The following is a 23,599-nucleotide window of genomic DNA, read 5'->3' on the forward strand; positions in this document are numbered from 1 at the left end:
GTATTGTTTTATTCAACAAATACTATTCCGTTCATTGCTTGTAGTATTACACATTTCTTTTCCAGTCACCAGCAGACAACATTTATTTTATTTTATTTGATATTGAGAGCATAACACACATCAGTCATCCGCACAATCACTAGCATTGAATAAATCGTGACAAAAAAAGAATAATCCCCAAAATAGGTGAAAGTTGTTGTCCATTTGGTGGCACTGTTGTCACGTTTGGCAGCAGCGGACGGAGCAGATGACATTTATATGTTTTTTAAAATCAGCTTTCTTGGAATTTGTCTGCTCTCATGCGGAGGACAAAAACTATATAATAAAACGTTTGAAGAAACGTGAAGCAAAACATGATATCACACATTTGTCCCCCTACAATCGAAATCAGTACTGTTGCTTTCAAGCCAGGATTGCATTTGATCATTTTTAAACCGTGCCAATGTTCTCATCATATCAGTAATGTACCGTCCACGCGACTCTCTGGAATGTGTAAACATTTGACAAAACAATGGCTGGAGCTGGAGGAATAACGTAGTTTCACTTCAATGAACGGAATACAAGCTAAACTCAGTCAAGGCACTTGAAACTTTTCCTTCAGTCGTGTGACACAAATGCAAATAATCGATTTTACAGATAAGGCACCACAGTGCAGATTATATTGCACTTCTTTTTAGACTATTTATACTGGGCAAATGTGTTGAATCCCTACAACAAAGAGCAACATTACATCTGTCAAAACATGAATGCTCTTTTTTTATATTGACACATGTTATACATACTGCCTGTCATGAGACATTCTTTTTAAGGGGACATATTATGGAAAACTGACTTTTAATTGTTCATACACAAATAGTTGGATCGGGCCTGCTCAAAAATCATGTATAAAATTAAACAACCATGTAAATCTGTTATCTGCCTATTTCTGAAAATTTGTCGGTGTGCGAGCTCTTTCTTCTTTACTTCCGCTCCACTGGCACGCAACTGTGATTAAAACACATTCACTGCCATTGACAGCTTTTGAAGTCAAATATCCACGTTAACTGGGAAGGCTGGCAGTAAATGAGTTAAAATAAACAAGTTGTGGCTTTGTGCAAGCACCATTCATTTGCAGTCTGGACACAGAGGGATGAAACACTCCATCAAAGCCAAAAGGTAAGCAGAGCTGCGATGAGTTTTGTTGGATGCACAGATTCACATCGACTGCTCGGTGAAGTTGTCGACGCGGTCGGAATTGAAAGTGACAAAGTGTAATTTTGCGGCTTGGTGACGAAGTGCTGCCTCCGCGAAGGGAAAATAGAATCCAAGCTGTCTTGTAAAGGCTCGCATGTGTTTTGCAGTTCGCGGTGTCTTTTTTCGATTCAGGGCTTTAAGCGGCTAGTTCTTCCCCTTGTCGTCATGGTAACAAAACCCATACTTGCCATTGGCTCAGCAGCATGTTGGACGATATAACAGGACCACTTCCCCTACTACTTTACTTGAAATCCAAATCAAAGATTCTTTTCCTTGTAAAGGCATAATTTTTGATACAGCTGTCATTAAATAGTGATAAAGTAAGTGGCCGGTAATTTTAGCTCCAATTTTAGATCATGATTGAAACTCTTAACATAACGATACGGTAGAAAGCTAAAGATAGAACAAAAGATCTTCCTCTTTTCACATGTTCATTTGATGCTGTATCTCCTGGCATTATCTACCTTTAAACATTCGGATTTTGTGTTTGTCTGCCAAAAGATTCGTGACGTTATATTCAAAATCTCCGTCATGGACTCCTGTGTATCGAAAAGCGCCGGCCAGAAGGTTCTCCTCCCAGTAGTGGTGCCAGTTCCCATATCGGTCTGCGCCAAATCCAAACACACTCACCTGCAATATGAGCACAAACGTCTCAGCAAAACGTTTCATTCGGGCTAAACATTGCATCAGCATTGTTACCTCATCACATATGTGGATAGCGAACAGCAAGCTGAGGAAGCCGGTGGAAGGATAGCGTCCATGCCCCTCCAGCCAAGACTCATACACGTACTTGAAGAATGTTGGGTTGTAAATCAACACCTGTAGAAGATAGATAAGACAATAATTGATAATAGCAATATAACATTGAGGGTTTTTATAATTGCATGGCTGGCTAAATTAAAAGCTCGCGGAAAGTGTGCAAGTGCACCGAATAAAGTGGTCGGTGAGTGTACGTTGGTATTAGTGCGTCCTTGTAGCAGCTATGCAAATGAGAATAAAGATGTACGCAGAAGTGTGGGGGCTTTTTGCAGTATATTAAATGAAAGCATATTACGTTAAGTAGAGGAGTTATTCTGAACACAATGGTGGTGCAGGAAAAAAAAAAAAAAAGAAATTAAATGTTTAAACTCTGCATCATGTTGCCCTGGCTAAAACTTTCTTTTAATCCAGTAAATGACATTTGTTATGTACAGTTCAGTTGCATGTAACTTTTAAGTACAGTACATTTGCATTTAAGTTTTTACCGCTGTTTGTTATAAACATTTATTTAGGTAATGAGGTATCTGCAATACATTTTAAATGAATCGTACAGATTCAATTGTCCAAAGTACAATGGTTTATTTTCCAATATTTAAGCACACAGTAAATGTTCAAACATAAGGTTACAGTGGCTTACAAATATATTAAATATACTTTTTAGGAATAAAACCACTGCCTTGTTTTTCATTCACCCTTGGGCCTACTATACGACTGTATTTCAATGTTAGTCATTATGGTTGTATTTGGAGAGCAAAGAATTTTTAAGGTGGTACTTGATGTAAAAAGTTTAAGAACTACTGCTCTAGTCGAGACTAACCAGTAGTTCACCGTGCTGCCCTAAAATACACTTAATTTTGAACAAAATCAAACAAAAATATGCACACAATACATTTTTTGGATGTAATATTGGCAAACACATTGGCATTCATTCAAATTGAATTGGTCTCCCCCTTCTCATATTGTTTACCAGTACGAGTGTCACAGTATGAGCTCCTGCATAGCATAGTGCATTGCAAAATGGGGATGAACATTGCTGCATTGCTATAACTACAGACAAATGAAATACTGAATTCAACACATACAATCTTCTTTGAAAGGAAAGAAATACAAAAATACCTTATCCTTGTTTGCCTTAATCCTGGACATAACTGGAACATAAGTGCTGTTAGAGAAAAGACAAAACAAAGAGCAGGTTAGTGTGTTTTGTCATTACCTTGAAAAGCGCCATCAATTCCATTTTACGGCGTCGCTGGTGTGACACAAACATGATGCAGTTGTCTATGAACGACTTCCATCTCATTAAGGTGATGATGGCCCGGTGTCATGGTCGTTACGCCTGTTTGAACAAAGCTGATTAAATGTCACGGGAGGAAATTTCTTCTTTGCGTGCGCTTGGCTTATATTAAGTGTTTGCATTATTTTTCATATGCGTGTCAAATGCGCAGTTGTTTGTCAGCCCTGCGCTGTGACCAAACTGCAAAACTCAGCGTAAACATATATGAGATATGGTGTGAAGTTGTACAGCGTGCTTGAGGTGGGATGGGACACGGTGCTTTTTATAATTCATACGGGATGCAATCCAAGCAAAACAAGAGAAAAAAAATCAAGCCAAGTGTGTTGTCCTCAAAGTGCCTTATTAAAACCCAGGTTATGCAGATATTTTAAAGCAATCCCTATATTTTAGTGACAAGGCTATTAAATGCGCTGTCATGCCTTTGGTGTTAATTAGGAAACAAATATGCACCTTCCCACATATAAAGCCACTGAACTTCAGGATGGCCATCTTGAAATGAGGAGGGTTGCTTTAAACACTCACACATTTCGGCTTGCAAAAATGACATTTAATGGTGCAGAATGATTGCTTGGGCAACAACTGCACTTGTATTAGACACATTTGTTTGGGTTTACCTCTGGTGCGGAGAAGTATAGATTTATCTTATTATTATTTTTATTTTATTATCAGGAAGGCTCACTCATTAAACCACAGGCCATTGAGGATTTAGCAGGCAGGGGAGAAAGTTATTGGAGGATTATTTTTGTTCTGGCAAATGCCAGTGTCATTTTGTTTTTTTTTTAAAGCATCTTAGCACCTCACCGTCACAAACTGCCTTGAAGCCGCATTTATGCTCAAGTGTAACCTGATGGAACTATCACGTGATTAAAAAGAAAAAAATACAGATTTGAAACTACACCTGATCCCATTCATCATTTTAATACGTCAACCATATTCCAAACAATAATAACTTTTGTGAAGCACTTTTATGAATATAATGACCAGAACACCTGTTGTTTTATAACACTGTCTTCCCATACAAATTCTAATAATCCAAGTTTCACTAGCTATAACTAACAAACAAACTGAAAAATGGGTATTAAACCCCAAACCAAAAGGCCATTTATTAGCCAATTTGCAGCCTGAAGAAAGTAATTTCCGGAAAAGACTGTGATTTCTTTTTTTTCCTCTCCTTTTATTCATCTTTTTCCCTTCATATAAATGTTTGAACTCATAAAATGTGATTTTAGAAACAAATTTTGTAAGTATGCTGGATTCCAATATAATCAAGTGACCTTCGGTCGAACGTTAAAGAAGTGATAAACTAAGTGAAACCAGTTTAGACAGAATACCAATAAATGCAAGTGACCCACACAATTTGTCATACTTCGGCAGCATTCGGGAAGTTTTGACAGGATTGGTCAAATATGATAAATTCTGGAACATGATTAAAGATCAACCCATTTAGAAAAAAGGTGCTATCCTATTTTTTTCTGTATAAAAAGCCACGTGTTTGTCATGGTGCTTCAGTCTCTCCTATGAGATGCTCAGGAATGTGTCTTTGAGAATAAATTCTTTGTGATCAGACCACCTTGGACTCCAACCTCTTTTTCTGGTTGGACTTGAACTAAACTATGAATGAATTAAATGAATAAATAAATAATTCACACAGTTGTTAACATTGTCTCTTTAAAATAAAATATTGATGCGTGCAGATGTGTACTGTTTAATGGTGCCCGTGGTCAAGGCGCTAATGATCCACTGCAGGTCCAGAGTCTTGAAGGGGATGAGCACCAGGCTGGTGGCGTTGTCCAGGTCCACGGCGCTTTCCGGATACATCAAGTGATGCGTTGTCCTTGCGCCCACGTCCTCTTCAAACCCAGCCGTGGGAGCTTGGTTCATTCTGGACAGAAACAGATATTCATGGAATTTACACAAATTGGATGTGCTTTATGAGATACATCAAAACTGCCTTTCTTGGTTATTTTGAGAACAATAATAAGCACGCAAAGAGAAGCACAATGTGTCCCATTTTGGCAACTTCTGTACTCGCAAACAGCAATTTAGAGCAATCCAGTGTCTATTTCCAGCACAACGCTCGGCTCCCTGTTATTACACCTAACGATACTCTCTCCTGCAGCAGAGGTAATTGCCAAGAAATGACGAGGCAGTTGGATGCTGTCAGTGCCACATAAGAGACAAATCATTAGGATGACCCCCACCACCACCTATGAGTAACATCGCCTGTCTTGTCCGCTGAGGTCTTGGCAATATCATTTTGCTCATTACTCACTCTGCTGATGACAGCTATGTAACAGCCTGACATTTTCCAGTCCAAGCGGCCTCCTTTTGCAAAAGTCATCTAGTTTCCATCAACCATGGAAAAGATATATAGTTTTGTCTTAAAACAATACTACATAGTGAATAAAATGCAGCCACTGGCAAGAAAGCCAAGAGAAAAAAAAAGTCACCTCAATCATGGATTTTATGTCACTTTTTTACAGGTTTACAAGACTTTGCTGCTACAACTTCAACAGTATAGGGTGACAATATATAATTTTGTCTTCATAATTTCTAACATTCATCTAAGCATCTTAGTGTGTCAAATGTTGCAATAGTTAATCATCACTTATTCGAGAGTGCTAATCAAAACGGAGTATTTTTGTCTTTGTAAACAGGGGCGTCGCACCCGTGTGGAAGTGTTTCAACAGCCACACTTTTCCCCGGTGAAAGGGTTCAACACGCACACTTTCCCTGCTGTCATCGCACAAACTCCTTTTATTTTCATATTATAAATACACTCTGCTCTGCGCCCCTCACTTTTGTGGAGGATTTTATTTTTATTCGGTGGGTTCATTTGGGAAGTTTGAAAGAATATTTGAATTTTTACTGAATATTTTTATATTCTACTAATACTAATCTCACATAATTGTATTTTTGTTATTGTTTAATATTGTTTGCAATTTTGTATTCTAATCAATCATATACAAAAAAAAATATTATTATATAGTTTGTTCTTTTTTTAATGTGTAACTACTGAAAGTATACTTGACTTACTACTTGATGAAAATATATTTGAACGCTCATGCAATTTTATTGTTCTTTATTTGTAAAATTTATTATTGTAATTTATTATATATATATATATATATATAAATCATGTGTAAATTTTTTTGTATTTTTATTTCACTAATAAAAGTATACCTGACTATTAATTATTATGTCAACTACTCACAGACAATGGTAATATATAATTTATTTGTGATATGTTACAATTAACATGTATATGTTATAATTAACAATTATATTTTATTATGTATAATAATAATAAGAATGATTATTATTATGATTTCGTTGCATTGCAGTATTTTGCTTCTTATTTGACTTTTGTGGTTAACTCATGAAAGTAAACTCGACTTAATGAATAAACAATAAAAAAAAAAAAAAAATTGGACTTAAAAAAAATGTAAAACAAAATCCAATATAATTGCATTAGATCAGTTAAAAATATGTTCATTATTGTTATTGTGCTAATTAATAATCGTTAGTAATATATCAATATTTTTGAGTCTACTAAAAGTCCTCTAATACTTTTCCTAGCGTGTATTTGTGTAAATCTCGTTCGATTTAATTAACCTTGACATGTTTATTTGTTCCAGAAATTTCTCACAGTCTCGAAAACGATGTCCTTGTACTCGGGGAGCAGTGTGAGCTCACACAGCATGTAATAAGCAAAGTAAGACTTTAAAGGTCAGTGGTATTTCACTACTGTCTCATTTCACACGCTGACTGCCGCCGCTGTTGCTGCTACTCCTTCTTCTTCTCTTTCTTTTTCTTAAGGTTAACTCCTCACAATGCTTATGTCTTCTGGCTGACTAATCCCCGAGAGGAACGCTGCGCATATTTTTATTAGGCGAGCGGAGACATCGGATCAAGACGCATAAAAGACTTCAGGGTTTAATAGAAACTTTCATTTCAATGTGGCTCGTAAAGGATCCGTGGATCCTGTGTTTATTTCTTTATAATGGCCACACATTAAAAAAAAAAAGAAAAAAGAAAACGCTGAGATGCAAAAAGGTTCATACCAGTGCAAGGATCAAAGGTGAAATCCTGAGCAAGACAGCAATGATGTCACGGCTTTGCCGGAGGAACACAGCACTGACTAAACCGTGTTAAAAAAAAATATATTTTCGCGTGTAAATATGTAGGGACAACCAGTCATACTGATGCTACAGTTTGCCAAAAAGGATGACATCCACATTCATAATAATTTAAATTGGCCATGGCATCACCTGAAGATATGATCCAAAGAATGTAGTCGGTAAACATACTTTGTGTGTACTTTAAAGGTTACATTTACTTGATCTAAATATCTAACATTTGTATTCGTCTGTCCATCCATTTTCTGTGACGCTTGTCCTCATTAGTATCCTGGATGAGCTGGAGCACATCCCAGCTGACTTTGGGTCCAGAGGCGGGGTCCGACCTTCCCGCGACTGGTTGCCAGGTCATTCCAGGGCACATAGAGACAAACAACCTTTCACACTCTCCTTGACCATACTATACATTCCCAATTAAAATGAAGGGAAATGCCATTAATCCATCCCAACCTACCCCCCCCCAAAAAACCAACAAAGCCTTAGTTACATATTTTTCAATAAAGGAAATAGCATCCTATAATACAAACTTCATACAAAAGCATAAGAGTCATGACATGATTGAATAAAATATAAAGAATTAAACATTCTTTGCTTCAATTCAATGGACATCGTGCTGAATATTAGAGCTTCCCAAAATGAAATCGGCGAATAAGCGAATTTGCGAATGCCGAACTGTGGGGGTACGCTTGTCTTTCGATTTTCTCCACAAGCATACCAAAGGTAAAATAATGAAAGAGAGCAATGATGTCATGGCATTAAGGAGATTAAAGCACTTGCTAAGAATCCGATCAAACTGAGCAGATGCGATCGCCTATGCTGCTCAGATCTACTCGGAGGCAGATATACAGCGACGGCTTTGATGTATCACCTTCCGCTCTTTGTCATTTTCGCACTCAGCGCTGCAATTCCCGAGAGAATGGGTGTCATTGTTTTTTCCAAAGCAGATTACACTCCCAGTTTTTAACGCCAATTTCAAACAACAAACAAAAGCGCCGCCCTGAACCCATTTGCTATGCGAGCTGAAAGATCCATCTTAATGAAGTTATTTGCACTGGCTTACATCATGCTCGCCAATATCAGCTTTTGACTGATCCTTCATTCACCAGAGTAAATAGTAACACAAGACACTGCTGATGGATGAGCATACAACTTCCTCAAAATATGATTTCATCTTTATCTGCATTTGGTGCAAGCGGAATTTATGGACTCAGTGTTTGTTTGGTGAACTACTGTATGTATTCCATTGTTACACAGCTTGTTGTGTTGCTGCTGCGTGTGACCTTTTGGCTCAGTACCACGGCCCCCCCAACCGGGCATGACTGCAAATATCACGCAGGGAAGAATGAAAAAGACCGGAGAATATTTGCAGGGCTATGCAACAAGGCGCTAATGGGCGGGATAGAGAACGTCTGCATCGGTGGCAGCGACGTGGTATAATTGAATCGGTAAGACAACGGCGTAGCGCTGTCACGGCGGCGGCTGGGCCCGATGATAAGCGGTAATGCTGTTTAGTAGCGACGCCGTGCATCACAGGAGCCATTTATAAGAAGAATGAAAAGCAGTGCAGGAAAGATGATGGAATTTATAATAAAGACGATGCCGCTTGCATTGTAATGATGCATTTTGTCCTTTTATTTCACTATCAGCAGGATATATTTTTCAGTTAATTCATTTCATTTTAAGTAGAACCGTGATTATTTTTTTAACCGTCTTCTACTTCCACTATTAATCGAAAAACTTACTTTTTCAAAGTTTATTCCATTCATAATAGATAACACAGATATTTGATTTTGTTACAGCAACTTTTTAAGCCCCCAAAATAAAAAGCTAAAAGGTTTTACTGACCTTATAATGAAATGACTCGAGTCGATGAGGCCTCCATACCGGGATCCCTTCAGGTTCCCAGAGTTCCCCACCACGGCGCAGGTCCGGCAGCGCTCCGGTCCGGCGTCGCCGTACAGCACGTCGTCGGGAACGACTTGGAAAAGCTCCTCCACCACCTCGCTGAAGTTGGCCGGCCGCTTCTCCGACTGCAGCCACTGCGGATCACAAACAAACAGAAGCCTCACAGTGCGCGCCTCGCTGCAGGCTAACTTTAAGTGGAAGCGATTGAACGAGGGCAAAGGAGCTTCGGGAGGCCAACACATTACTGACATGTCCTCAGGGGAGGCTTTTGGCCTGGTCGTCTTCTGGTGACTTTCATCTCGCTGAGACAGCAGAGAAAAGATATGCTGCAGCGGGCGTGCGAGTGCACTCTGCTGTTTGTGCCAAGCAAACTGGAAACAAAGGATGCAGACTTTTCGGCAAAACAACTCATTTAGAGCCTATTTATTTTCTACTGACCTACAATAACTTGTGTATGTGTTCTAATGAGGTGACTGGCGAATGTAAATGGTTTTGAATCACAAGACTTAAACTGCCATATATTGCCATACAAAGAAATAAGTCGCATTGCTCCAAGCAACATAAACATGGAAGCACACGATATTGTGAACTCATTTACAACATGCAAAGTCCACAGACTCTGTTTCTGTTCTTCAACAGGTGCTGCTGTTTTGGTTAGCAACGCAGTTCAAATGAGCTTGCCACACAATTGTCAAATTAAACTGGACTCAAAAAGCTCTATTGGGCACAGCATCATCTATTTGAGGCAATAGGGTCCTTTCCATTCCATTTAGCTTTGGCGTGCATTTTAAATAAAGCAGCTCATGATCATCCACAGGTCTCACGCTTGACATCATTGCCAGTCCGCTGTTGACACCCATGACATTTGCTTTACGAGGCCTCGTCTGAGAGGTGTTTGCTCAAATCACTTGTGACAGGTGGCAACCCTCCACTCTTCTCTTTTCTACTCTGGCCTCTAATTGGACACAGTCTGAGGGGAATGCGGGACAGAAGGTGCATTTGGCTGCCTTCCAGATAAACGTGGCGGGATGGATGCATGGGGTGAATTTGATGAAACCTCTAGTTTACTTCACCACCATTGTAATACACCGGTGGTAATATTGTTTAATATTATTCCCAAAATGATTCCCCTAAGATACGCGTGTATAAAAGCAACATAAGCATAAGGGCAACGGTAAGAGGAATTAGGATATTCTAAAAGTGAAAAAAGTTGTAACTTTATGAGCCCTGATGGATTGACTGACCTCTCACCTGAGCTGAGATCGTGTAGGTTCCAGCTCACCCCTTGACCAGTGGCGGTCCTAGCTTAAATGGCCCCCTACGTGCCGTTGCCGCCTCCCAGCTAAGCCGCCTTGTGTGACCGCACATTTTGCGCATGCCAGAAACTGCCCGTGACCCTAATGGGGACAAGCGCTAATAAATGGATGGATGGAAAATGGCTCCAGGTACCTGCCACCATTTAAAAGTTTCATCCGAGAGGGCGCTGTTGTCCTTGGTCATGAGCGGGTGGACGGACTGGTTGAAGCGTTCCGTGAACCAAGGGTCGTCCGCCGCCTCGGTGATGCACTGCCGACAGGCGCACGGGCCCTTGGAGGAGCCCGCCAAGCGGAAGGCGTACTTGAAGAAGTAGCTGGAGGGCTCCCGGAAGGTGTAGCTGAAGAGGAAGGTGGTAAATGTCGCGGCGCACAGCAGTAGTGCCAAAGTCTTCAACTTCCTGCGTTTGGGGAACGTCATGCTGTCACGACTGCAGTCAGTTGGTTGAGAACCTTGAGCGAGCCGAGGATAAAAATAGCATCGGGATCATTCAAAGGTGCACAAGATGCTTGGAAATGAAGCGGTTCCGCGCTCCGCTGACACGTTCTCCAGGCTCTCGATGTTCACATCTCGGCTTTCCTAAATGTCTTTGATCAAATCCATGGATTTGACGCTCACTGCTTGATATGCTCTGGCTAATGATGATCGCAGAGCTCACTCCGCTCCCACGTCGACTCACTAAGGTCAGCGGCTGACGGTTCATCTGTTCGTTTAATCATCTACCTAAAGTGCAAACAAAAGAACATTTAGTTTCGTGGGGAAAACACACAAAGATGAGTATATTTGTATTTTTACTTCCGCCAAGAAGATTCTATTACATTGCTTTTGTTTGTACTTTATTTTGATTGCAGGATTACTGTAAAAACTACATTACCTGTAATGTAATGTAATGTAATGTACATTACATTACATTACCCTGTTAGGTGTGGTTTCCATAAACAGACATACATAAAATACATTCATTTTCATAAAGTTATTTGCAGGATTGTTTCAATAGATTTTGTATCAATATCGAGTTTATCCACAAAACTACCAAGAACAAACAAACAAAACAAAAACTATATATATATAATTTGATTTTTTTTTTTTTGTGGGCGTGAATGATGGGGCTTGTAGCTGTGCAACAGAACACAACGAACAGATGAGATGTTTTGTGATGGGTTCTTCACTTTATGTGCAGATGTGTACCATCAGACACCGTGAAAACTAATTAGAAATTAACACGGCATATTTCAAGATCAGGACAAAATCCAGTGAAGTTTATACGTACCTAAATACAACGAAAATAACCTTGTTGTGCTTGCCAAGGGAGCTAATCTAACCTTCAAGATGTCAACTTTGTTCCTTCTTTTTGTAGGCTATTAGAGTTAACTGCCAGATGGTTTTACTTGATCTGATATCAATATTCGGTTAACAGACAAAAATACCACTCACCCAAAAAACGAACAAAAAGTCAAACTCAACAGGAGGAACTGTAAACATTTTGGTGGAAACAACAGAATTTGACATGGCTATTTATTTTAAAAATGTCCTTCATTTTTCAAGACTAAAACATGAACTTAATGACAAAAATCAAAAACAAACAACAACAACAACAACAAAAACATGCAAAAGAACATAAAAAAAACATGGGGAAAAAGATACCAATGTGGTGTGAATCCTTCAATTTCTTTTCACTTTTATGAACATTTTGACATGCAGCTTTATTTCTGGAATGTCCTTATTTTTTTTGTGCATACGAAAGGAACTGAACAAAATTGATAACTGATTCCAACAAAGCAGCAACAACAACAACAACAACCACCACCCCAGGAAGAACAGATGACAAAATGGAACACTGGAATTTTGCCACTTTTGTTCACATTTCAACATGGAGTTATATTCTTTTTTATTTATTTGGACATATTTTTGTGATTAAGACAGGAAAATGGCTGAAAGGATCCTTAAAAACAACAACAAAACAGGAAAAAAAGATTTTTTTGTGTCAATGCTGGAATTTCTTTCCCCGCTTTATTTAATATTTGTGTTCATGTTCATGTTTTTAAAAAGTCAATAAGACAAGAATTTAACATCTAGGCTAATTTCCGTTAGCCTTCAAAAGGCGTTTCACATGAGGCATATTTCATCTAATTAAAATCAACACAATAACCTGGATTTACTGTATTTGGATGCTCACCAGAACATAATGTGTTCTTTATTGGGATACACAGAATACCATCTCACCTGAAAATTTCATGTTAGCTTTTTCACATAATCCAGCTAACCATTACGACCAACACAGTACCTCTTTTCTCATTTCGCGGAGGTCAATTGACAATAGGCATTGAACATTGACATTGAAAAATAGGTTATGTGGCCGTTATGGAGCCTGTACTTTCTCTGATGCCAGAATACCCACAATAAAACGTGAAAGGAGAAATATTCCCCAGCTGCACCGTGCCTGGGGTTTTCATTTTGCCCTCTGCATTCAAACGGGATCTTTCACAGAGATGTTTGGGCTTTCATAAATGTTATATATCTATATTTTGCTGACAGCAGATTCCCAGTGAAGATACGGCGCTATCAACGCAGCGCAGGGAGTGTGTAATACATGGCAAAGTGATCCCTCGAAGCACTCTACCTGCTCTTTTCTGCTTAACAAGCCACCCCCTCGTAGGGAAGATTTGTGGCAAAATATATTATGGAGCGAGAAAGCCTCCTGGTCTTTCTTGATTAGAAATTGATCAGGTCATTCAAATGGTAACCCCTGGATGAAAGCAAAGAGGATTGGCTTCTGAGGCCAACGGGGCACAGCGGGCCCGACACTTTTCCAAACAGCAGCAGGAAGGACGAGCAGAGGCGATGCACAGGAAAGCTTCGACGTAGCCGCCGTCTGTCGTTTGCTAAGTTACAGGGGACGCTTGGTGGGTTATTGGTGCCTCGGGGCAGCTTTGCAAAACAAAAAGCCTTACAAGAATAACGTCGTCATTTTCCGTGTGACATGTCATGTTACAAAAATAAAGTTAAGATATCAAAAGATATAAAAAAGGTTTTGATGCGGAAAGAGGTGCAATGTTAGGGGACGAAAGTTGATGAGATTATATGATTTTACATGGAAAAGTGACATTTTATCAGAATAAAGTCGAATGAATTTTCATGTACTATTAAAACGGAATTCTTGCAAAACAATGACTTGTCCCATAATTATTCTTGGAAAAACACAATTTATTTTGTCCCAATATTATGACTCTCCTGTAAAATGAAAACTATTTTTTAAATTCGTTTCAACTTTTCAACTTTATTCTCATTCATTCACATTTTATATGACATTTTATTATGACATAAAACAACTCTTTCTCATAACATTTCAACTTTTTTCTTGTAAAATTCTGATTTTTGTAATGTGACTATTTAAAAAAGTTTTTATGACATATTTTTTTCTGTTAAAATTGAGAATGTTTTGGACAATAGATTCGTTATTCAAAAGACTTATTCTTTTAAGAGTACAGCTACTTTTTCAAAAAAGGAGATTTTTTTTCTTAAATGAAAATAAAAAATGATGACGTCATTGTCATAAAATGGCATTTTTGTTCTTGTAAAATTATTACTTTGACTTTACTGTTGTGACTTTTTCCATGTCATAATTTAAATACATTATTTTATTAAAAATTAAGGTTTTATCTGCTTTATGTGCTGGAATGAAAGCGCTGTAATTTTACTATTATGAAGTCATAATTTTATGAAAATACATTTTCACTTCCCCTTGATAATAATTTGTGAAAAATACAAGATATATAATGTAACAATATAGGAAATATGGAAAAGTTCATTCATTTCAGTACACATCTACATTCGTTGAACGCTTTTCACAGGGCAAATTCCTGCCTAATTTCTACATTCAAAATCACTTTCGTTTGTTTAACTGTTTGTTACATAAGATTCTAGCTTCTAGTGATGGTGAATTTTGGCTTTTAAATTGTGGTCAGCTATAATCAGAAAAACTAGCCATATATATTAAAAAAAAAAAAAAATCATGAAATTACTCACTCTGAGTGTGTGCCGTGCATAATGCGAGTTCCACTTTTTGAATTGCACCGCCTAACTGAATTAAGTTTTTGACATTGTACTTACAAAAAGTCAACTCAAAACTCGGGTGACTCGTATCCCAAAGCACCACTATTTGGCCCAAAAATATATTTTTTTTAACCACTTCTCCTATTCAGAGACTTATTATCAGCAGCAAGGACATAACGCTGTTGCACACGAAGGCACCGTCTGCTGCTATAAGTCACAGTGGACCACAGATTTGCATACAAGCCGAGTTGGGTTATCGTCTACTGGGTGGAGCTTTGACAACCTCGGGACACTCGAACGAACAGAGCTGCTTCTTCCCATAAACGAGGCTGTTGTTTGACTCAATTCACTTTGAAGCTCTCCCCGCGCCCACCCACACCCCGTATCTTGGGTATTCTCCGACAGCCAGCGACGTTTTTAGACATCACTTCTGGTTTGCCTGACCTTGTCTGACTAAAAGATGGCAGACTTACGCTGATCAAAGTTTGCCAAGCTGAGACAGCAAAGGCTGCACTGAAAGGGAAGCAGAGGGGAATGGAGGGGGTGTGTGCGGGGGGCTAATCTTCCATTTTGAAAAGTCATCACCTTTGCGAGATGTCGTTACAAAAAAGTATTTTCAGCTTCTGTTCTTTGGAAATTGTTCGGCTGTTCTGCGACGACGTGAGATGTTTGAGAGCTCAAAAAAATGTGAAGGTTTGGCTTTGCCGCGAGAGAAAACTGTCGATACTCAACCTGGACACGTCTCAGACGCGAACCTGACGGGATAAATGAAACTAAGTGATAGAAAGTCAGCATATTCATCAAGAGGCGCAAAATATTTACCTTGTCAACCAAGATTCATCTTCTGCGCAAAGAATTTAATCAGCCACTTTCAAGCTGACTTGTGGGAGGATTGTTTGTGGCCCACTAAATGAATGCACTTCACATTCTGACATAGCAGAAATTAAATTTAATTAATCTATTACGTCCAGTCATTTGGTGCCTGTGGAGGCTTGAGTATCAGGCCCATGTTGAATAAAAAAAAAAAAAAAAGCAAACAAGAATAAAGTCATAATATTACAGGAAAGATATTGTAATTATGTGTAAAAATCATAATTTTACAGAGAGAAAGTCTTTCTACGACATACACGACATTGTAATTGTTATGTGAAAAAGTTGTACTTTCACAACAATAAAGTCGGGAGGGGGGCGACTCTATATTTTCTCCTATTTTCACTTCCTATAAGCAGAATGTTTTTTTTGGCATGTGTAGGTCATTTTTTTGTGTGTGTTTACTGGTTGTGACGTTCGCTGTCGTGTCTGGATGCAGCGAAAGATTAGACACGTCGGCCCGAAAAGGAAAGCTATTGTTTTGCGGGATGTCGACGTCGTGATTTTTGGCAGGTCGGAGCTGGAGGCCTGACAAGACTTGTATGTCATCAGTGGAAACAAGGGAGCCCAGAACAAAACAAAGGAACAAAGACTAGATAAATAAATCAGATGCATAAATGCAGCAGAGCACTTGTAAAGACGCGAGGGAATGCAAAGGAGTGCATTGGTCGGGAGAGGGGAACAGAAAAACTGATGCTAAATAATTAAAAATTACGCTAAATGACAAAAAGCTACCTGTCAAAATAGGACTTTCTTTTTACAAGGACAATAGCATGATTTAATATTTACTTTACAAAACATATATTATCACCATAATTAAATAGAATGTAAAGAATGAAACTGGTTGGGCAACTCCTTCTGGTGTTTGCGGTTTGCCCAACGGGGGCCAGTATAATGCCGTCAAGAAGACGCAAACGAAGAAGTTTGTAAATAACTCAGTATAATGACGTAATATTAGTTATTCTTCGCAGAGGATAAAGAATATATGGCTGTGAGTATTGTTATATGTCTGTCTACATGTGCTGATGCACAGTATTTATTCCAATAGCCGTTGCTTAAAGGATTATAACACAACGACTATCGATATTATTCATTAGCCTGTCTATGGCGTTTTGCATTGTTTGTTCGCATTAAGCTAAGCAGACTTTCCTAAGGCCAAGTGGTTGTTTTAATACACAGCATGTGATTCTCTTTGTTTTATGCTTAGTTTGACAGTAAAGATCGCAGTTTTAATTGTCAGTGTTACATTTTCAAGTGGCGAAAGGTGTTTGGGTGCGGGACGTCAGCTTCTGAGGGGGGAAAAATACATCCGGAGTGCAAAACTAATACTGTAAATGTGACAATGTGAAATCAAAAGATTTTTTTCATTTGATAGCATCATAGCTGCAAATCCGCAGAGGCTTTAAGTTTGGCGCTTTACTTAGGGGAGTTTTATTCTCACATATTAGCTTTCAGGCAGCGTTTTATCTTCATATAAAAAAGGACTGCTGCGGCGATGGCTGTTTCCTGCTCGAGCGCATAAAGAGGCTTTCAGTCCATTGAAGTCTGTTCGCGTGATTAAAGTAAGTCAAGAAGTTCAGCGCTGAAAGCTCGCCAATGTGAAGGTAGATCTGTTGTCGGTTTAAAAACGAACACAAGATAAACACTCTTTTGTTTTGTGAGTGGTTGAATAAAGCCGGGCTGTGAGAAAGTCAAAGTTCAACCTTTTTAAGACACTGATAGGTTCAGATTATGTTTTATTCCCGCATGGAAACCTCACGTGGCATCGGGATTTTAAAATACCACACAAAAGTCAGACTTGAGTGCTTCTTATCTCGCTCCTGACATTTTGAAGGCGAGACCATTCAAGCCCAACAATAAATAGGTTTTTTTTGGGTACTGGTATTGGCTTGGACCAACTTGTTACAACGTGTTTGTGCAGAAGTGTACACAATATATAATTTATTTCTGAAAACTTAAAAACAATCGTAGCGCAAAGCCCCTGTCCACATGCTGGCTGTCAAGTCAGAAAAAATTTCCCTTTCTTCGCTCTTCCGTCTTTCACTGCATGATGTGCGCACACTCATGGCTGACAACGAGGCGCTCTTAAGCGGTCACGCCAGCGGATTATCTGAAGGGAAGATGCATTTTCGGGGTGTGGGCATAGATAGCTAGCTACAGTAACTGCACAGTGCAGTTGTGGTGGAAAACTGCTGATGTGAATAAGGCGCTTATGTTCTTTTATAGTGGGGAAAGAGTGACTCATGACGGGGCCCAAGTGTGTTACTGGGACCCATCTTAGCCCCCCCAAAGAATCAGGAAAACTGAAATGTTTAGACAAAGTTTAACGCTATATCTCCACAACTGAGTACTACATAGTTCTCAGTCTTGGCATGTTTTCAGCAATTATTTTCAAACATATATACTGTATTTAGAAAAAAACCTCTGAATGCACTTTACAGGGTCTTTATACTTATCATTCGCAGCTTGGCTGCTGTTATGTATTTATTTTTATTTTTTTTGTCAAATGTATCGCAGCAACAATGTTTCCTCCACACACTCTCGTGTTATAAGCTTTAATGCTTACGTCCTTCACACAATCATCCGTGCAGCAGCCCGGAGCACCAACGTTTCCCCGGAGAGTTACCTCCTTCGCCTGGTGTCCCTGAATGGAACCACAAAGCAGTTCAGCTCGAGATGAGCCGTCACAGTGTGAATTGTTCCCCCAGCTCCACTTTGCCATTTTGAAACACTCACACAGCATTTTGCTCTTGACTTGAAGCAGTTATAACTTCTATTGATACAGGCTGAATGAGTGCAGCAGGGGTGAGGTTAACCTGCCACCATTTTAAAACAACAGATCACCACTTTACCTCTACATTGTACACTGCTAAGGGTAGCAGTACACACACACACACACATGCACAAACACACATAAACACAATTAAAAGCCATCTGTCCATTTTTTTTTTTGCCACGCATAATGCGCTCAGACTATGTTTAAATAGTGCCGCAAGGTAGACTGCTGGTCTAATGCGGTTTTGGGGAATTTGATCAGGGCACAGGCAGACGGGGCCCTTAATGAAAACAAGTCTGTCATTCACATATATACAATTTCAGCATTTGTCTATCCTTTAACACACGCAAATTCAAATTAAACATCCATCTGGTCGTTCACATTGATTGACTGATGTACTTTTAATGTGCGTCCATACTTTGAGACAACCTGTTGCTCCTCGCAGCCCATTTGGTGATTTATTGACTGATCAATAGTCAGTCACAGCAGCTTTGCTCTCCCCTGAAAATTTGATTCCCCTCAAATAGAAAATGTCCAGCCCTTGTGCAAGCAGCCAATTTGTTGTTGTTGTTTTTCCAGGAATTGATCCCAAGTTGAACAGAATGTAGAGCAGCCGAGTTTATTGATGTGTGTTGTCCAGCCTGTACTTCATCTGAAGTGGGACATCTGTCTCAGTAGTGAACAAAATATAGTTGTCAAATCTCTTTGCATTGGATTTTTTTAAACCGCATCTGTCGTGTTTCAGCATCATTTTTTTATGAGGCTTCCTGCACTTTCACTGATAGGAGGATAAAGCAGGGACGAGAATGTAAAGCAGCCTCGTTATTAATGTGCTTTGTCAAGGAAGTTCTCCATCTCAAAGCCAGACTCTCCCATTAATCATTAGAAGTGATGGAACAACACTGAAATAATCACATTTATTTGCATTTTTGTCATCGTTAGCCTTTTCTGGCGTGATCCTGCTGATTTTGTTGACACTGGTTACACGGGCGAAAATAACATTGATTGCACACTACGTCAACATGCGAAGGAGATTAAAGCACAAGGTGGCGTGTCGTCAAAAAGAATTTCCACACGTGGCAGGCGACCAGCTTACAATGTGGAAATAGACTCGGAGGATTTGGCTGACAATTTGGCAGGATGCTTTGAAAGGAAACAGTTGCCAAGCACGTCTTGTCCTACAACTGCATCTCTTTGTTTAACACCCGACAAGCTTTAATTAGGCCGGATTGCGCTTCACTCTGCGTAACACCAAATGGTTGACTTCTCTTCTCTTTGCAACTATTTCTCTCTCGCTGTGTCAATCAGCTCGGGGGTTGTGTTTGATCCTGTTCCACCCCAACCTCTGCTTTTGGAAAGAAAAATCCTGCCAACAAATGAACTGCTACTCTCCAGAGAATCAGAGCGTGGCTTGTTTGTTCAAACTGGAAAGAACCAGTGAAGTGATTACCATAGGTGGGGTAATACCATTATTTTTTAGAAGCCATTATTTTGAATTATCTAATTAACTTTCTGGTTGTTACCAAGTTTGCAACAAATCCCATCAATGCCACCAATTATTCCACTATCCTGTCACAACCTATCGCCTCAATTAATTATTCCGCCACATGATTGATAGGAGCCAAACATAGAAAGACTTTGCCGTAATTCCAAAATCAAGGGCCACAAAGAGACTTTTGGAACTTCCGAAGTATGTGGAGAAAGTCGGCCGACTTTTTCTTTTATTTATTTTTTTTACCCCGAAGCAAACCATGTCAGTTACAGTGTGTGTGGGAGGGATTAAGACAGGAAGTATTAAATCACCTGAACGTCCTCGGGAAGAAGCATTAGCTCCACCTTGTCTAATCTACACCGCCATAGTGTTATCTGACCACTGCAGGTTGTTCGTACTGAGAACTCCCGCCAGCCCTCGCCGGGACACCTTATGGAGACGCCGTAGCGAAAAGTTTTTCCATGGAATATTATCAACCCGAGATGCGTGCCAAAGTTATCCTCTTTAAAGGTGAATCTGGTCCGATGCGTGACAGCATTTCATCTGTAGATTTAGATGCACTCAAACAATCAATGTTAATTCAATAAAAGGACAAACCCAGAGTGCCCACATTATCTTTTAGATTTCATTAACTGATTCACTTGATTAGAGGGAATGTGCAATTATGGACATGATTAGATTTCCCATTCACCTCCTTTCATACACACACACACACACACACGATTCTATATACCTGTCCATTCACCTACACATAAAGTAAATATCTGTCTGTCCAATCGCATACACACAAACATAATAAATGTAAAATCTTTCCATTCACGTACACTTAAAAACATGTCCGTCCATATATCCAGCTGTCCATTCACATACACACAAATATAATGAGTGAAAATGAGTTTTTCAGTAAATATTGGAATATTTCATTTTAGAAACCTTTAAGTCACGAATATTTGAACACAAACAGTGAAGAAACTGATGTAGGGAGATAATACAACAATACTCACTGGCATACATTCTTTATCCTCTGCAAAGAACTAATATATCCATCCATTTTCTGAGCCGCTTCTCCTCACTAGGGTCGCGGGCGTGCTGGAGCCTACCCCAGCTGTCATCGGGCAGGAGGCGGGGTACACCCTGAACTGTTTGCCAGCCAATCACAGGGCGCATACAAACAAACAACCATCTGCACTCACATTCGCACTTACGGGCAATTTAGAGTCTCCAATTAATGCATGTTTTTGGGATGTGGGAGGAGAAAAAAAAAAAAAAAAAAAAAAAAAAATATATATATATATATATATATATATATATATATATATATATATATACTGTCTCCATGTACAGTATATTCATATAGCTGTATCACAATGCCCACAGTTGGCAAAGGCATACACACCAGGAGCAGCACCGTGTCCAGTGAATTGAAGCAAAAAATATCACAAAAACTGTTACGTTTTACATTCTATTTAATTATGCCATTACTGTATATTTTTATAAAGCACAATATTGGAGAGGACTATTTTTCTAATTAAAACATTTTTGTTGGTTCTAATTTATATAATTTACACATTTTTAAAATTATGTATTTACATTTCATCATGTTTTGTTATGAGTTTATTGTTTATGTAAAGAACAATTACGTGGTGAATTCCAAACTTATTTTTTTAGAGGAAACATCCAAAGGTCCTATTTATGCATTCATTCAAAATGAAGCATTCAAAATGTAATCAAATTTAATTAGTTATTTTACTTTGAGAAAGTAATCATATTTTTCAACAGGGTAATTTGTAAAGGCAACCAACTGCATTTCTAAAGTAATCTTCCCAACACTGCCTATTGCAAATCATATTTCTTCTACCACCCCTTCGCCTTCACCAAACCTGTGCTTCATGAGCTAGAGCTTCACACATAGCTGACATATCAGTGTCAACATAATAATGGCAACCCAGCCTCCATCAAATGGGCGGTGTTGTATTAAATCTCAGCACTCGGGAGCAAGTAATAAAAGATGATGATTTGAATTTGCCGAGAGTCACGTGAAAGGTTTGCCCACAGGAGATGAGTGGCCAGTGGAGAGAAAGCAAAACTCAATAATGGCGGTATTATCCTTTAAGCTGATTACGAGCCTGTGTCAAAGTGCTGAGTTTAATCTGACTGGGAGACTGTGTGTGTGTGTGTGTGTGTGTGTGTGTGTGTGTGTGTGTGTGTGTGTGTGTGTGTGTGTGTGTTCGGGCGACAAAGATACAGGTGGGACTCCATTCTGCACTGGGCGCAAGAGTGGCAAAACTTTTTCTCATCCCTCTTGGCAGCTCCTTTGATAAAGCGAAGGTGAGGCTCTGTCTGTTTCATTGCACGCGCTCGGCACTTCTTCTTTGATAGCGACACGCGCGGCACTAGCCTCGCTGGCAAAACGAAGCGTTTGATCAGCCCAAATGGAAACGACACGCTCTTGGAGGTCCCCGTCGTCGCTTGTGCCAAATGAGAGGAAGCGAGTCCTGCTGCAAGGCCCCCGCGGGAAGCGCCGACGTGACGGACAATCGAAAGAACCTTCCCCCACCTGCTTTGCGTCCTCAAACCTCAATGTCAAAACCTAATGAAGTGGACTAAACCAGTTTGGATTCAACCTGTAAGCATCAGATGACAATAGGGATATTGTATATTGTGTTCAAATATTTTGTGTTCGATATCCATTGCTTCTAAAGCCGCGGCTATCGGTGCTAACTGTTAGCATGTCAAAGTTCAATGGCCAATTAAATTCTTAGCATTAAGCTAAGTGTACTTTTCCTAAGGCAAAGCTATGTTGTTTTTAAATGCACATGTCATTATTTGTTTTGTGTGATGTATTATTTCCACACGGCTGATATGGTTCCTACTCTACTTACCCCAAAGGTAAATTCACCAGCCTGACGGTGACGTGGTATCGGTGTCAATGTATCGTATCATTTTTACGAGTACGAGTGCGATACCCATACTGGCATAGTTTGATGACAAGACACAAGCATTCTTAGATTTTAAACAATATGAGATCCTGGGGATTACACTACACACAAAGATTTCGGTATATTGGGCTTTTGACTGAAATTACAGGATGAACCTACCGTAAAATGCCCTAAAATACTAAAATCTGCATGCAAAATAAATTTTACCTTCTCTAAGCTTTTCACTGCTCGTCCAACTTTTTAATGCTTCACATTTTTTTTAACAACTTGCTGTTGACTAACACAGAGTTTAACGGCCAAACGGCCAACACCACGCAATTGCCTGGGTCCCCGAGATTTCCAGGGGCGCCCAAAAGTTTAATAACAACCGTTTTTTATTTATTTATTTAAAGCAATCATAATTCACCTGCTTAAAAACATAAATCGCTTAATTTATCATGATTGTTTTGAGTTCTCACCCTCCCTTCTAATGCAATGGACTATTCCACCTTCTTACCGCACATGTGAAGACTGGATTTGAGATCCAAGAGGCTAGAGGTAGATGAAGTCAAAGGTAGGACATGGAGTACTTTTAAAGCCATCTTTAAAATGTTCAGTATTTAAAGATGTAGAAGCTTGAAATCTATTGATTATCCATGCGGGTTGCGGTCGATGAGGTACAAGGTCGGAAGTGCTTTTACTTGGCACCTTCCACGGACAATTTCATTTTACCAAGTAAATAAATCAATTGATTTTTAAACAAGCAGACCCAAGAGGCTTTTTTGGAAGGTTCAAGGTCAAATCTAAGTACCTTGTCATGAAACATTTCTCATCTTATCTTGTTAC

At 39.3% G+C, this 23,599-nt stretch overlaps 1 protein-coding gene across 1 annotated transcript in view; it reads right to left on the reverse strand.

Moving 5' to 3' along the window:
* Window positions 1-67: 67 nt before the first annotated feature.
* LOC133395525 (CMP-N-acetylneuraminate-beta-galactosamide-alpha-2,3-sialyltransferase 1-like) overlaps window positions 68-23,599 on the reverse strand; it is a 32,172-nt gene continuing 8,640 nt past the window's right edge. Inside the window, exons 2-7 of the mRNA XM_061664506.1 lie at window positions 10,780-11,367; window positions 9,271-9,464; window positions 4,989-5,168; window positions 3,109-3,154; window positions 1,933-2,052; window positions 68-1,863 (exon numbers count right to left, since the gene is read on the reverse strand). Of these exons, the coding sequence (XP_061520490.1) occupies window positions 1,690-1,863; window positions 1,933-2,052; window positions 3,109-3,154; window positions 4,989-5,168; window positions 9,271-9,464; window positions 10,780-11,064 (999 nt within the window). The 5' untranslated portion in view covers window positions 11,065-11,367 and the 3' untranslated portion in view covers window positions 68-1,689. The remainder of the gene's footprint in view (window positions 1,864-1,932; window positions 2,053-3,108; window positions 3,155-4,988; window positions 5,169-9,270; window positions 9,465-10,779; window positions 11,368-23,599) is intronic.

The sequence above is a fragment of the Phycodurus eques genome, chromosome 20 (genome assembly GCF_024500275.1).
Source record: "Phycodurus eques isolate BA_2022a chromosome 20, UOR_Pequ_1.1, whole genome shotgun sequence".
NCBI lineage: Eukaryota > Metazoa > Chordata > Actinopteri > Syngnathiformes > Syngnathidae > Phycodurus > Phycodurus eques.